The 16,446-nt window shown below is 37.7% G+C and overlaps 1 protein-coding gene across 1 annotated transcript in view; it reads right to left on the bottom strand.

The window, feature by feature from the left end:
• Nucleotides 1-16,446, bottom strand: part of LOC103024542 (collagen alpha-1(VI) chain) — a 61,327-nt gene that overhangs the window by 37,836 nt on the left and 7,045 nt on the right. The window contains exons 4-10 of the mRNA XM_022674162.2: nucleotides 10,414-10,620; nucleotides 8,944-9,100; nucleotides 5,284-5,397; nucleotides 5,153-5,173; nucleotides 4,815-4,835; nucleotides 4,674-4,718; nucleotides 1,714-1,767 (exon numbers count right to left, since the gene is read on the bottom strand). Coding sequence (XP_022529883.2) covers nucleotides 1,714-1,767; nucleotides 4,674-4,718; nucleotides 4,815-4,835; nucleotides 5,153-5,173; nucleotides 5,284-5,397; nucleotides 8,944-9,100; nucleotides 10,414-10,620 — 619 coding nt within the window. The remainder of the gene's footprint in view (nucleotides 1-1,713; nucleotides 1,768-4,673; nucleotides 4,719-4,814; nucleotides 4,836-5,152; nucleotides 5,174-5,283; nucleotides 5,398-8,943; nucleotides 9,101-10,413; nucleotides 10,621-16,446) is intronic.

Here is a 16,446-nt window from a genome sequence, read left to right as displayed (position 1 = left end):
GGACACTTGTCACTTTACTGTACATCCTGTACATTTGCACTCCTGGACACACCTAACTTAAATACTGCAAAACAGATTTATGTTTAGTTTTTGTCATATCTGCTGATACTTGTTATTTTCTCTACTTAATTTAATATATTCTTTTACTGCACTACCTCAAATCTACGACTGATTACTTCCACACTTTGTATAGATTTTGTATTCATATATTTATGTATACATCTATCAATCTATCACTGCAGTCCAGTATATCACTTGATATTTTACCCTACCCCTCTGTTCTAACAACAATTGGGACACATTACTCCCAGGTATGAAGGCACAAAACACAGGGGCAGGGCTTAATAGAGGGGCAACATGTGAAATGGGATATAGCCTTCGAAACATTTAATTACAAAGAGTGCATTTAGATCTGTTTACAGTTTTTCTCAGTCGATTTGGTTCATTTCTCACATCATGATTTACACTGGCATCACAACAAGTGATTTCTCAAAACATGAAATGAAATTAAATTCCTGCAAAAGCTCGTAGTTCACTCAGAATGATTTGTTTTTGCTTCAAAAGCAAATATTCATGTCAACTTGGATCAAAAACAAGCTTTTGATTCAAATCAAATAAATTAAAACTGTATGTGTTACACACAAAATACAAACTTACACAAAACATCAAGACTGTATGTGGGAGAATGACAGTAAAAATTGGACTGTAATCCAATTGTTGACAAAAAATTGACAGAAATTTGGGTAAGACAGACAACTGTTTGACAGCACTCTGTACAAAACACAAAGCAAAAACTATACAGTTAGAAACTTTAAACATTCAAAACAATTCTATTGCTTTCTTTTTTTGCATTCTGACTCCCCTCTCTGTTGGGCCACATGTTTTCATTCACGTTACACTGAACATCATCTCTTGCAATGCTTTCGAACAATCGAAGACACAGTTGTTCTTCTAATATTTGGCTGCACCTGGCAACCAGCTTCAGCCACTGTAAGACCAGGATTTTACCAACTTTACCAACACAGTTTTATAGAAATGTATAAATTATGCCTGAGAGAATATGATAACCTGTTCAGCAGTTTTGCATGTAATGACCTAGGCAATCACCTAAAGCCTAAATGTTTTGGTGGGTAAGACAATTGCATAGATATTCAGTACATTACATTTTGATGAGCACGACATAAGCAGTGGATAATGCTGCACATGAACATCAGCAATAATGACAAAGACATTTGCAAAATGTGAAACACAATGAAAAATTAAATTATGATGTGCACAAGTGACAAGTAGATGTGGAGATTGAATTAACTGTTTTGAGAACTTCAATTCTGATCTGAGAAAAGTACCAAATCGACTGAGAAAAACTGTAACTGTATTTAGTGCAGCACATATTGAATAATAATAAAAATACTAAACTATGTATCGATTAGAAGTGGAAGTAAATGTCTGTGATGGCTAGACGACTTGGCCAGAGCATCTTCCAAAAAACTAGGCAGGTCTTGTGGGGTGTTCCGGGTGTGCCGCTAACAGGACGCATCCAAAGGTCAAGGTCTCGATAGTTCAGAGCTGATTTTGGTGGCACAATGGACCTACATGATTACCAACATTAGGCAGCTGGTTTTAATGCATTTAATGCCTTCCATTTCCATCCATTCAATGACCATACTCTTTTATGTATACAAGTGTGATATGTTTCAGTGCAAATCAGTTCACCTTTGCTCCCAGTCCTCCTGGCCTCCCAGACATCCCTTGTCTTCCTGGAGTTCCCTGTAGAGGAAAGGCAGAGGTCTGTTGCTTTGTTTTCATCTCATATGTCAAGATAAAATGTGATTCCAAATATCTGACCACATATTTCTAAGCAGAATCTGTCAGTATCAGTTCGGAAGAATAACATCAGATTTTAATCAGCGGTTTCATTTTCTCGCCTCTTTGCACCAAAACAGCATATTTGTAATTTCAGTGGTTAGAACATCTGGCAGAGATCTTTACAATGCGTATAGACCCCTCACTGTTTACCAGATGAGAATGGGCAATGCTGAAACGAAAGCCTCGAGGTGTCAATAAAATGTAATTCTCTGTCTAGTTTTCCTATTAATTTCCCGGGCTAGTTCACTTTACAGTTCCAACACCCTTTGTATAAAAGCAGTGTTTACACAGACTATTACTGCACGCTTTACCACAGAATCTAGACAACACTGCACGGTCTGATCGCTATAATATGGTCTTAAAAGGCATTATCACAAAAAAAAGTTGGGTGTACTAAATTTTTGATAGGTAGGGTATTTACATGCTATGTCCTTTTTTCTTAATTTTCCATGACATACTATTGTCCAAAAGTTTAGGATAACTTGCAAATTTCCCTTTTTTTGAATGAAAAACACATTTTTATGCAATTCACAAACAATATTGTCCATTCCACAATTAATTTAAGTGTATCAGATTATTTTTAAAGAATACAAATTTTAATAAAAATAAAGCCTATTTTTGTATAGAGGCTTATTTTGCATTTAGTCCTATTGTCAGCAATTCTCAGTACTCTGCCTAAATCTCCTGGTATGGCCGCCAATTCAAGTTAAGAATGTTATTGGGATAGTTGGTTGTTAGGACACCCTATGCTCATTTGTGATGCACAGTACAGCTGAAAAAAACGTTATAATACTAATAAGTGAGCATAAAAGAGGGCACAACATTCTAGGTTAGCTTAGTATCTGAAGCATCACCAGTTGTTGTCTTGCTTACAGGCTCAAAATGACCAGAAAGAAACAACTTTCTTTAGAGACCCGTCAGTCCATTGTTGTGTTAAGGAAGGAAGGCTACTCAATGCGAGATATTGCCAAGAAACTAAAAATATCTTACCATGCTGTTAACTACTTCTTTTGAAGAGTGACACAAACTGGCTCTAACAAGGACAGGAAAAGGAGTGGGAGGCCCTGATGCACAACTGTGCAAGAAGATAAATATCTTAGAGTGTGCAGTTTGAGAGGAAGACGCCTCACAGGCTGTCAACTGACAGCTATACTAAATGAACCCGTCAAACAGGATGCTGAACTTTAAGGCAGAATTGCCAAGAAAAAGCCATACCTCACTCTGGCCAATAAAAAGAAAAGACTGCGATGATATTGGACACTGGAAGATTGGAAGATGGTGTTGTGGACAGATGAGTCCAAGTTTAAGGTCTTTGGATCAAACAGAAGAACATTTGTGAGGCGCAGGACCAATGAAACAATGCATGACCAATGCTTAATGCCATCTGTCAAGCATGGTGGAGGCAGCGTGATATTCTGGGATGCTTTGGAGTTGGTAACATAGAAGATTTATACAGAGTGAAAAGGATCTTAAAGAAAAAAGACTATCATAAGCATCAAGCCAATTCATGTTGAGGGACATGCTGCAGGTAGCACGGGGTGAAATCACATGAAATTACCTCAAAAGGTTGACAGCTGGAATGCCTAGAGTCTGCCAGACTGTAATTGCTGCAAAAGGTGGCTTCTTTGATGAAGTACACAGTCATTATTTTAATTAAAATCAATATTTCTTACTCTGACAATGTCTGCATGTCCTCTTTATTTGCTTTATTTCATAATCTTAAGTGTGTTTCTATTGAAAACAAGAAAATTTTAAAGTGATCCCCAACTTTACCGCCATTATTTATTTAATTAGTAATAAATATCCTAATTAAACTGTATGTAATCATGATTTAAAAGGTAAATCTATGCTATGGTATTTAAAGCCTTTTGTGAGGCCAGAGTGAAGGCCCTAAAACAGCCAGCTGGTTGTGCTTTATGTTAGAGCGTACGACTCCAGCACATGTGTTTAGGCATAAGTCGGCTTATTTACAGATTTAGTGGTGGTCCTATCAGGTTGTTTATGTCACAGCAGATGCTTTACATTCAAAGCAGGACCAGATGGTAACAGCTCTTACAAAGTAAATTAAACAAGATTTGAGAGTTAGCAATATTGTGTTGAAGGATCAACTTCAGCATTAATGCAGTAGTAGTACTGATACAGTACTATAGAATAATGATGAGGACGGTATTATTTCACTTGCTCTGATCTGCCCGTGTGTATTTCTTAATGTAAGTGACTATTGAACAAGAGATGCAGATTTAGGTTGGAGTTTAGAATTAAGTGCAGGTTGCAGAGTGAGTTTGTATGCTGCCACTATGATCAGGAGATCGCCGGTTCGAATCCTGTTCATGTAGCTTGCCATCGGCTACCGGAGCCCTGAGAGAGCACATTTGGCCTTGCTCTCTCTCTGGGTGGGTAGATGGTGCTCTCTCCCACATCTCTCCAAAGGGTGATGTTGATCAGCACAAGGCTGCATCTGTGAGCTGATGTATCGGAACCATGTCACTGCGCTTTCCTTCGAGCGCATCACATGCTAATTGGCAATGCTGCATCAGCAGTATATCAAAAAGAGGCAGTGGCTGACTTCACGTGTGTTGGAGGAGGCATGTGCTAGTCTTCACCCTCCTGGTGTTCCTGGGGGCATCACTAGTGATAGGGGGTTGGGTAATTGGCCGTATAAATTGGGGAGAAAATAAAACTTTGTTTTATTAAATCTCCCAAAAATGTAATATATTTTTTATATATATTTTAGTATCAACTTTTATTTTAAAAAATGCTTTAAAAATATAAGAATGTGTGATGATATCTAAAGGCACATTACTCACAGCTTCTCCAGGATCCCCCACTGGCCCTTGAGATCCCCTGGGAGCCTAAGAATTCATATAAAGTTCATGCATTTGTTATGATCTCAATACAATGGCAAAAAAAACTTTTTATCTATAACTTTAAAATGAAAATATGCTTACCTTGCACTCATATGAACAACACTAAAACAAACAAACAGACATCAATACATCAATAGCAAGCATCTTGTTCATTTTAAGAATTTAACATTTGCTTTAAAACATTTAAACATTTTATTTGCATAAAAAGCCTCTAAATGTGTATTATTTTTTTCAGTGAGCCTGGATTTAAACAGCTCTGTTATTTTCTTTTGTTTTCCAAAATTCTATCATTGAAAGTTGTGGCCAGACGCTCATAAATTTTAAGATAAATTTAGACTCTGTGGTTAAAACTGAAACTGAATAGACACAGAAAAATACATTCTCACTGCTTAATCCACAACAGATCAGTCATTACTCACCAAATCTTCAGAGTCCTTGTACTATAAGAACAGGAAACACATGGACATCAATCACAGTTTTATAGTTTAAGACATGCAGAGATTTTTATGTTTAGCTAAAAAAAAGAAGAGAGAGTGGGTGCAGCACTCACAATGAGAGACACAATGGTATCGATGGTGTTTCTAACCAGGCGAGGGTCGTTGCTGGTGGCAGTCAGGTTATACACATAGGGGATATCTGATGCTATGGCGCTGAGGCGGATGTCCTGGAAAAAAGAGGAGACAAATGTGCTTCTCAGTTCTGATCTCATTTTTTATTACAAAAAGCATAGAGCTATAGGCTAAAGGCATTACAATCTCCACTGAAGCCCAAGTTTTTCGTTCTTCTTACCTGGAGTAACGTGTTGTTATTTACAGTGTTATGTAATCTGAGTCACATGACCCAGATGTGCATCATTGTCCATGTTCACTATGGGGCAAATCTAATTAGAGTAAATGTTAATAACGTGAGTCAATAGCAGGCAGACAAAACACTGAAGTGATCTAACACTTTACAATTTCCAGTCCACTAATCAGATTAAAGTTACTTTTCCAAGTCACTGTGAGTTATTCTTTTTTGTAATTTTCCTTATTAAAAGTTATTGTAGCGTCTGACTCGATGTGTTAAAAGGATGGACAAGAAGGATATTTACAGTCGTTGCTTTATTGCAGGAACTGACAAAGGTTGCAGCTGACCATTCCAAAACAACAACAGGCTAGCGAGCTAACAAGCTAACAGGCTAACATAGCAAGCCTCCTTCTCTTTCCACCTCACGCATTTCTCTCTTTCCACCTCACACACACACACACCCACACACACACACACACTGCGAGCCTTCTTGTCTCTCCACCTCACACACACACACACACACACAGAGAGAAATTGTGTTTTCCACCAAATCCAATTAATCAGCTAATAAACAGTCCTTTACTTAGTTTAATCTCTTAGCCCCCTATGAAGCATAAATCAATTTTGTATATCCACCAGTGTATTAAACATATCCTACCACAACTTACTTTATTAAGTGCCTTTAAAGCAGAGATAGCTCTAGAATATACCTAACAGTGGAATATGCAGGAACAGGGTTGAGAAACACTGCTCTAATCTGACTTCTGTTTATTTGTAGTTCACAGTAAGACCACATGTCCTGAGTAAATCGAGGGATTCCAGGCGAATCCAAATGTTTTGTTTCTGACGTGTAACATTTATATTAACTTCTGCCAAAAATCTCTATGATACGTAAAAGCAGGGGCGTAGCAGCAAATTCTGGGCCCTGTACACCCTCTATGTTAATGGGCCCCTATCCATGCCAGTAAACAAAGGAAAGTGAGCGAAAAAAAAATCAGGATTTTCATGGGCCCCTCTCCCTACTAGGGCCCTGGGTAGTCAGGTCCACTTTTCCCCCCACTACCACGCCCATGCGTAAAAGCGCAGGACCCAATGCTACAATTTTTTTTAAAGAGTGGAGAAAATATATAAATATACCACAGAATTGAGATGCCAATACATAATAATAATAATAATAATAATAACCAAATCTGTTATTATTTTTAAAATTAGGTGATAATTAAGTGATAACTGATCAGTCGTATATATATAAAAATCAGACATTTTATGCATAATTTTTTCTAACAACAGTAAATGTAATGTGGAGTAACATGTTTAGGTTGTAAAGTCACCTTTACTTGAATGTAACTTATAATTAACAGAATAAAAAAGGGATTATTTGTGATTAAAATTAATACCACAAATGTTGTTCTAAGACACTATAAGGTGGGCTTTGGTTCATATTAGCAAATGTGTCCCCCCCTCCCAATATTAACAGAGACAGGAGGGAGTGAGGGAGGCCAAAGAGTTCTATTCTCAAGGGAAAAAAAACCCCTAAGCTTATATAATCTAATATATTTATGACATGTCTAAAAGCATCCAAAATAAGAATATGAATGAGTACTGGGCTGTGGAGCAGTAAAACTGTGTTTTTGGAGTAACAGAGCTTTAAAGAATCCCTTTAATTGGAGGATGAGTTGGAGTGAAGGTCATAATCCGGAACTAATCATCTAAAATCAGCACCTGATCTCACTAAACTGTTACATGCAGCTTAATACAACCAAATGCCCCAATATTGAGAGATTTCTGTTGAAATGCTGTTTGTCTACTTGTCTAACTTTTGGAGACAAACTTCTGGTAGAGCCAACAAGCTTTAATTTGTAACTCAACTTTTTGGAACCTTACAATATTCATATTCATCAACCATAGAATATTCAATCTATTGTGTGCACCTTAAAAAAAAAAGTTTGTTATTGGAGAATTAAATATTATTGGTATATTTTCACTAAAGTATGCTGATAATGGAACACTGACTGACAAATCGCTGCCACATTCAGCCTCTGTCAGAGCTATAATAACATGTCCAATAAATATGTTTATAAACTGTCATTGATCAAATGTTTATTTTAGTCCTGCAGTTTCACACAAAGCCCAAATTGTGAAAGTTAACATTTCTGGCGAGCATGTGTGGAAACAGTAAAAAAAAAGGGTAGCAGCAGGGAGGCGAGGAGGAAAGGAGGCGAGGAGGTGGACGTAAATGTTAGTTTTTATTAAGACAGAAAACAAACAAAAAAACAGGGTGACTAGAAGAATCACAGAATTCACTCAGACTGAAAAGAAAGAAAAACATACAACCTAACAGACATAAAACGCACAAGAACTGACAAGGGAACACAGAAACAAAGAAGCTATATATACACACAGATGGAAGGAAACAGGAAACACCTGGAAACAGATAATGAGGGGGCGGAGCTACAGATGTGCAGGGAAGCACGTGGGGAAAGAAAACACAGGCATGGAGGAGAAGGTAAATAAACAAACAGGAGGGCAGTTAACACAGAGAAACAGACAGGAGATACACAGAACAGGACAAGAAAGTGACAATGACTGATACTTAGGTTGTGTCTAAATTGTATTTCATATAACTACTAATAATAACTTGTTTTTGAGTATGTAGTAGGTAGTATAGATAAAAGCATCAAGATTTAGTGAACTTAAATATCATACTCAAGATACATACACATATACCAGATAGTTGCAATGGATGCTATGTAACATACAATGAAGTTATGTAACATTCGGAAACATATGTTACGATTAGTATGAAGTCCAATTGATTAACAGCCAAAGTAAATTCTACACAGTGCTGGAATACCTACAAACAAGTGTATTAACATTAGTTAATACAGTAAAAACCTTTGCTGGATTAATAAGCTGGACCCATCTCTCACTAAATCAGAACTCACACTGGCTTCATGCATTTTGAGGATTCCTACATGTCCCCAATATGAAGACACTGATTAGTTTGGCCTCTTAGTTTGACGCTCTGTTGTCCCACCCACTACTAAAATAAAAAATTCTAATTGCTTCTACATCTGAGTTTGACTTCCTGATGTCCTATCTGCAGCTGAAATGGAAATTCTGATCGGTTTTGTCTTTAAGTTTGACTTTCTGTTGTCCTGATTCCAGTTGAAATAAAGATTCCGATTCTGATTTCCACTCCTGGTGCAAAAATTCAAGCAGTTCAGCTTGGTTTGATGGCTTGTGATTTCTTTTAATTATATTCCAGAGATTTTCAGTTTGGTAAAATCAAAGAAACTCATCATTTTTAAGTGGTATTTTATTTTTGTCCAGAAATGTATATACTGCTAAATAATTTACAGTAGTTTTTATTAATATATGAATGATTAGCCTATAATTATATCAAAAAAAGTGTGCACTATACCATATGAGCAGGAGTGATGGCCACAGCAAATATCTTGATGTCCATTCCTCTGGCCTCTGACACTGCATAGCTAATACCACCACATGGCTCTTTGTACCCATCAAAAGGGTGCCCGTCTGTTACCACAACCATGTATTTATTACCATGGAGAGGGGACCTAGAGGACATAAAAAAAGATCATGCTAACTTAAAATGTGCAGAACTAGAAACAATTCAAACAATGCATGATGCTTTATAGATTTTTACTTGCATTTAACTAAAATCTAAAACTTAATTCACCTTACTTTTCCATAACTAGAAAGCAGATAAATTTTGGTTAGTAGAATGTTTTCTGAAGGGTACAGTAAATGTTCTTAAAATGTTCAAATTGTCAAGGTTTCTGGAAGTTCATTTGACGTTTTTAAATGTACTGGTAACAATGCTGCAACATCACTTGTGTCATTGTTTTTTATTTTAAATTTTGGGAATGCTACTTTCAACTAGTGCTGGACGATATGGCCAAAATTTATATCACGATATAATTTCGATATCAATATAAATACTTTGAAGGCCTCCAAAAACTGCTAAGAATCCCTGCAATGGAAATCTGTACACTACTGTCTGAAAATTTTATTTAAATCTTTGTGTCACGTCCTATGTTCATGCACATGCTCTGTGTTTTCCCTGTGTCTGAGTGTTCTCACCTGTGTTCTCCCATGTGACTCTTATCTGTAGCTCCGCCCCCTCATTACCTGTTTCCCCAGGTGTCTACCATTTCCGTGTATTTATACCTTAGCATGTCCTTTCTTTCTTGTCGGCGATTGTATGTTCCACATCTGTCAGTGTTCCTCAGTTTTTCATTGTTTTTCAGTCTTGTTTTCTTTTCTAAGTCTTTATGTTTATTTTGTGTTTATTTCGATTATTAAATATCCTGATTGCTTAGATTTGCGTCTGCCTCCTCGTCCTTCATTCCTGCACCGAACCCTGACACTTTGAAGCCTTCTCTCACAAAAATGATATAATACTATAAATATACAGTATTTTTTAAATGTTTTAGGCACCGTTATTGATATTTCTTATTGCGATAATTAGCAATATCGAATTGTTGTCCAGGCTTACCTTACAACGTTTAACCAATGTAAGCATTTGCCTAGCTGGGACTGTTATGTTAGAAATGTTCTAATAACATTGTGATGCTAACCAGGCTAATCTTCCTGGAACCTTTACAAAATGTTGCTAAATGTTCTTAGAACTTACGAACCTTAGGGCAGTTTAGATGGTCCGATGCATTGCTCTGGTTCTGAGACTCTAACTCTACAGCTGTTAAGAATCAACTGTTTCAAGCATTAAGTTTCAACAAGCATTAAGTTGTAGTTTATCACACTTCTGAATATCTTGCAGATGTCAGGCTGTTTGCCTTATACACAATGGCTCATCATCCACAAGAGGTCATTTCATTTGGTCTTTAATTGGTTCAGATGATTGACTCACCCTGTAATGAGCTGACCCGTGGCTGCAGAGATGGCGCAGTCTGTATGAGTGCCCTTGCCAATGTAACGGATTTCCTGGACGGCTTTCTTTAGCCGGTCTTTCTCAATTGTTTCCCCAATGCTGGTGAGCTCACTCACAATCTTGACTTCATCACTGTAATGCAAGACCCCCAGACTCCAGACCAGGTCTCTTGCGCAGCCGAAGTGCCTGAGAGTCGGTGTTAAAAGACAGACAGTGTTGCTTTAAGGATAATAAATAACAGATTTTAGAACCCCAACCACCAATGATGTATTTTATATCTATACACTTTATGGAGAATAGATTTAGGACACCTACACATTACACCTATAGAAGCTTTCATTTCATTTAATGTGAACTTGGTCTGTTTTTTGTAGGTATTAAAGCTTTCACTCTTCTGGAAAATGTTTCTGTACAATTTCTGTACAAATTTTAAAGGTCTCATTCCATAGTTTCTTTAATCATTTTAAAATGTCTAGTTGTGGTCTCTAGTATTAAATGAATGCCCTGTGAGCTGTTTTTGTGCCCAAAACTGCTCCAATGATCCAGTATACCACTGCTTTAGTCAGGCAGAGGAGTGGGGGTTGTTAAAACAATAGGATTTTGGCTCTTGCCGAGGCACTGAGATGGCCAACAGTTAGAAACATTTTAAAATAAAGACATTTTTACACCAATAACAGTATTTGCGATGTCAGATGTTACTTGTATAAGGTATAACATGTATAATGCCCTGCTAAGTGCAGTTCTGCCACTGACACAGTTTTAGTAAAATGCCAAATCCACTGGAGAGCATATTTAAACCTATGGAAACACATGGAGGTGGGTAGTCCAGGTCCAGAAAGTGTGAACAGAACTGTTCTAAACATACACCTACCTATCTCAATTGTGCTTAGCTGGTGGTGTTCCATAGACAGATTTTAACCATTTGTTCCTTAGCTCTGGGCAATTACTGGGCAAAGCATAGAACACTGATGTGTTATTTGCACCATTAACACAGGAATGAACTGCCATGCTGTTCCTAGCACTGTTAGGTCCTGTCTGACGAGACAGTGACGCTGCCTGTCGGTGGTCACAAGCCAAGGTGGGCGAGGCCATGAATACTAATTCACGGGTTGACATAGACACAGTGCTTTTCCTGATTGTTTTTTTTTATATTTTCTTTTTTTAACTACTGCAGACAATAGAGGTTGAGAAACACTTTCATATGCAGCATGCATATACAACTCAGAGAGATCTTCTGTATTTCACAAGTCATATGTAAGAAAAAGTGGATTTTAGAGGAAAGACACCTTTAACACTAATGTTGGACTAATGACAATTGCTCACAATTTCAGATCTACAGGGGTTGGAAAATGAAACTGAAACACCTGGTTTTAGACCACAATAATTTATTGTGTCAACAGACAGTTCAGGTGGAAACAGGAGAGTTGAGGTGTGATTTGGGCAGCCGTGGTTTTATGCTTTTTGGATACAATTCGGGTTAGCACCTGAACATCCCTTTCAGACAGCTTCCTCTTACAGCGTCCACAGTTAATCCTGTTGGATGTGGTTGGTTCTTCGTGGTGGTATGCTGACATTACCCTGGATATTGTGGCTTTTGATGCATCACAAAGACTTGCTGTCTTGGTCACAGATGCACCAGCAAGATGTGCACCAACAATTTGTCCTCTTTTGAACTCTGGTATGTCACCCATTATGTTGTGCATTGCAATATTTTGAGCAAAACTGTGCTCTTACCCTGCTAATTGAACCTTCACACACTGCTCTTACTGGTGCAATGTTCTATTAATGAAGATTGGCCACCAGGCTGCTCCAATTTAGCCATGAAACCTCCCACACTAAAATGATAGGTGTTTCAGTTTCATTGTCCAACCCCTGTAGGTCATTCCATCCTTTAAAGAATTTATGGTCAGCACTCAGTGCATGCTAGTCCAGTTGTTTCACACCAAACTCAACCAAACCATGTATTTATGACCTTTATTTACCTTGTTTTGTGCACTGAGGCAGTCATGCTGCAACAGAAAGGGTTTTCTGCTGATTCCACAAATTTAGAAGCTGTTAGAAGTTGGGAGAAGTTGTCTACTAAGGGGACCAGGCCATCCCCTGTAAAAAAATAAAAATAAAAACCCATACCATAATCCCCTCTCCACCAAACTGCCAAATAGATGAGATGCCAAAGAGATGCATGCTTCGACATTTCACAATACATGTTCCACTGCTCCAGAGTACAGTGCCAGAGTGTTTTGCACCACTCCATCGGACGCTTGGCATCGTGCTTGGTGATGAAAGGCTTGCATGCAGCTGCGCGCCCATGGAAACCAATCAAATAAAGCTCCCGGTGCTCCTTTCTGTGCTGATGTTATTGTTGGAGGTGGTCTGGTCCTTGGTTACAGTTATGAGCTAGCAAAGCTTTGGCAAATCATGCACCCCATGACCCCAGCAAGTACATTGGTTCAATTGTGTCAATTTTCCTCTATACTCCCTGTTTGAAAATGTGTGGGATCCTATTTAACATGCTGTTACCCTACTGCAAAATCTGCAGGAATATTCAAGCTGCTTGGGTTGGAATATTGCAGGACACCATTAGGAACCTCTACAACTCCATGCAGAGATGTCTGGAATGTTGTGTTACAAATGCATTCCAAAATCCTTCGGTAATAATTGAATATAAATGTAATTATATATTTTTCCTGGTAACTTTTATCTTCCTTCTCAATAGCACCAGATCAGGAGAATCTCTCGCTATCTTTAAGAAACTCCTGAAGACAGAGCTCTTCAAAGAGCACTTACTCTCTTAACACCTCTAACACACTAACTACTTCTAACCTCATTTCCTTCTTCCTCTCCTTCACTCCTCTATCCTATTATTCCCCTTTGTCCTCCTTTTATCCCTATCCAAAGATGTTTTTCCTTTAAACTTATTTTACATTGTACTTGACTATTGTAAGTCGCTTTGGAAAAAAGCGTCTGCCAAATGTAATGTAATGTAATGTAGCACTCGATAATGGCGTATGGAACCAGATCAAATACTCGGCATGGTGTGTGTCAAGTAAGGGGATACACATCTCTGGGAAAACAAATAACAAACCATTTAAAAATGATGAGTTTCTTTGATTTTACCAAATTGAAAACTTCTTGAAGATTATCAAGAGGAAGATGGATGATCACAAGCCATCAAACCAAGCTGAACTGATTGAATTTTTGCTCCAGGAGTGGCTTAAAGTTATCCAAAAGCAGTGTGTAAGACTGGTGGAGGAGAACATGCCAAGACGCATGAAAACTGTGAAATAAAAACCAGGGTTATTCCACCAAATATTGATTTTTGAAATCTTAAAACTTTATGATATGAACTCTTGTTTTCTTTACATTATTTGAGGTCTGAAAGCTCTGCATCTTTTTTGTTATTTCAGCCATTTCTCATTTTCTGCACAAAAATTTTCCAAATGACAATATTTTCTTCAGAATTCGGAAGAAATTTTGTCTGTAGTTTATAGAATAAAACAACAATGTTTTTTTTACTTAAACATATACCTATAAAAAGCTAAATCAGAGAAACTGATTTAGAAACTGAAGTAGTACCTTATTTTTTTTTTTTCAGAGCTGTATATAGTGAGTGAAACAGGTGAAGTCAATATTCAACCTCTATGTCTCAATAGTGTTCAAATAAAGATTGTATGTCTGCATTTTAAAAATAATACGTAAAAAATATATATATAGATTTTCATAGGATTTCTTTCATTTTTACATGACTGCAATTTATATATATTATATTCTGTCTCTGTTTAATCAAAAATAATATAACTAAAAAATAATTAAACCAATTCCTCACTTTAAGCTCGGCACAGCAACCACTGAGATTAAAGAGACCATAACTCTGCCACAGTCTGAAAGGCAATCTGTCTCTTTGCTAATCGCCCTTCAGTCTGGAATGCTTTTCTCACAGGTTAACCCCGTCCTGAGTGAGGGATTAGTATCTACCTGCCAGAACATGAGAGAATAAATCAACACAGGTTTCAGCGTAACTGTACTGCATGTACATGAGTGTTTCACATCCACACACTAGGGTCTACTCAGTCATCAGCATAGACAGCTGATATCTGATAGGCTGGAAGCAAAATCTGAACATGCAGAAGATTAATTCCAGACTGAGCCTGAGTGAAGCTGTCACACGTTATGGCAAACACATTTGTCTTCAAATCAACAAGAGTCTAAACAAGACGTAGGACACACATGACTTCAATCATGTATAATAACTTGCAGGCCCAATGCCAGGAGAGGGCATGGCTATGATTAGCCCACCCTGGCAACCGAGGAAAAACAGGATTGGTATGGCGGATGTGGATTAGAGGTTAGGGACCTACTCTAAAGTAGGACATGAAGTTTGGTGGGGATCAGGCAAATGAAACTCTAGGAGTCCTATCGTAAACCCTGTGAAAGGAGTGTTGGGATGCTCATTGCTATCTTACATCCCGTCCACCCACTATTTTCATGCCTTGACATAGCATTGGAGTTTAGGAATATATTAATGCCAATGGGTGTAGTGGTCTGGAAGTGAGGTGCGTTCAAGTAATTTTCTGGCGTGTCTCTATCTTAGTGGCGGGAAACACAGATGCACTACTGACCGATTAAAACCATGACAACAGTCAGCCGCGCAACCAGACTGGATCACTGTGTGCACTGCGCCACCCAAACACAACATCTCATCCAGAGCCTTCAGCAATCAACTTTGAAAATAAAATATACTTAAAAATTGTGAACAGTAACTATAACTTATTATTAGTTATATTTATTTCTGCCATTTATAAGGATTTTTATTTATGTTCAGTACACATACTTAATAACTGTAGCTTAATATAGCAGATACAGGCATTCTGTTTATTTTAACGTTTAAAAATGAGCTAGTTTCTAGTGTGATTGGAATTTTTACCTGGTCCATGTTTCTGTCTGGACTGGCTGTAAAAACTTTTGACTGGGATTCCTGCCATCTTGTTTTCAATCAACTGCATGTAGTGTTGTCAAGTGAGCACTAGATGGTAAGGACAATGTCTCCATATGAGGACGCAGGGTCTTAAGAGGTTAACATGCTTGATTTATTGATCTGCATGGTGATGGTGGGGTTGGGTCTCTAGAGTGTGATTATAAATGTTTGTGCTTTGGGTGGAAAGAATTTCAGAATTTGATTTGGGTGTTGCTAATGTTCCAGCCAACTTGAGGTTTGCTCCATAGCTTTTTGATATATGTTATTATGGACAGGCTGATGTAAAAAACAGTGTTGAAACATGCTTGTGAGATGTGGATGGTTTGATTTTATCATTTTGTGTGCCTGTTTACTGTGGGCAGGCTCTGTTTTTAACTGCAATGGTGTGTTTTTATGAGTTTGGTTTTTGGATTTGGTGTGTGGTCAGTAACATCAGTGTTATACTGGATTCATGAATTTTAACTAGACCCATAGGGCCCATAATCACCTGTAGATCTTGTAAGCAGGTGGTAGAGCTGCAGCATAAAGGGATTTATTACTTCTGTTCTGCAGAATGATACGGATTCTGTGGAAAAAAAATATTATCTGTTCTTCAAGCAACACTGACGGGAAGCAGGTTTGGCACTCGAGTTTAAAGGCTGAAGGAGAAGTCCTCTGTTCAGCAGAGACTGCCAGATAGATTTATTCTGGCACCGAGGCTGATGACTTCCCTTGCTTTTTACAAGTTCCAAAACACTCAGAAAGCCCCGTTTTGCTGGAACTTCTTTGGCTGCAAGGTATTTGAACAGGATATTGCTACAGCAAATAAATAATAGAAAACTTACATGTGTGCAGGGTGACAGATTGACCTCTTAGTTCACCTGCCCACAGTGTCTGGAAGACTTTCTTTACTACTTCTACTACTATTACTACTGACTAGAACTACTTCAACTATTACAACCACTAATTACTACTACTAATACAACACTAAAAAAAGATAAGTAAAATTTACTTAAAAAAAGTTTTGCAACTTTCTGCATTTGCATTTTCTTAAGTAA

Source organism: Astyanax mexicanus, chromosome 6 (genome assembly GCF_023375975.1).
Source record: "Astyanax mexicanus isolate ESR-SI-001 chromosome 6, AstMex3_surface, whole genome shotgun sequence".
NCBI classification, from domain to species: domain Eukaryota; kingdom Metazoa; phylum Chordata; class Actinopteri; order Characiformes; family Acestrorhamphidae; genus Astyanax; species Astyanax mexicanus.
The sequence above is the reverse complement of the archived record's forward strand: the minus strand, read 5'-3'. Positions and strand labels throughout refer to the sequence as shown.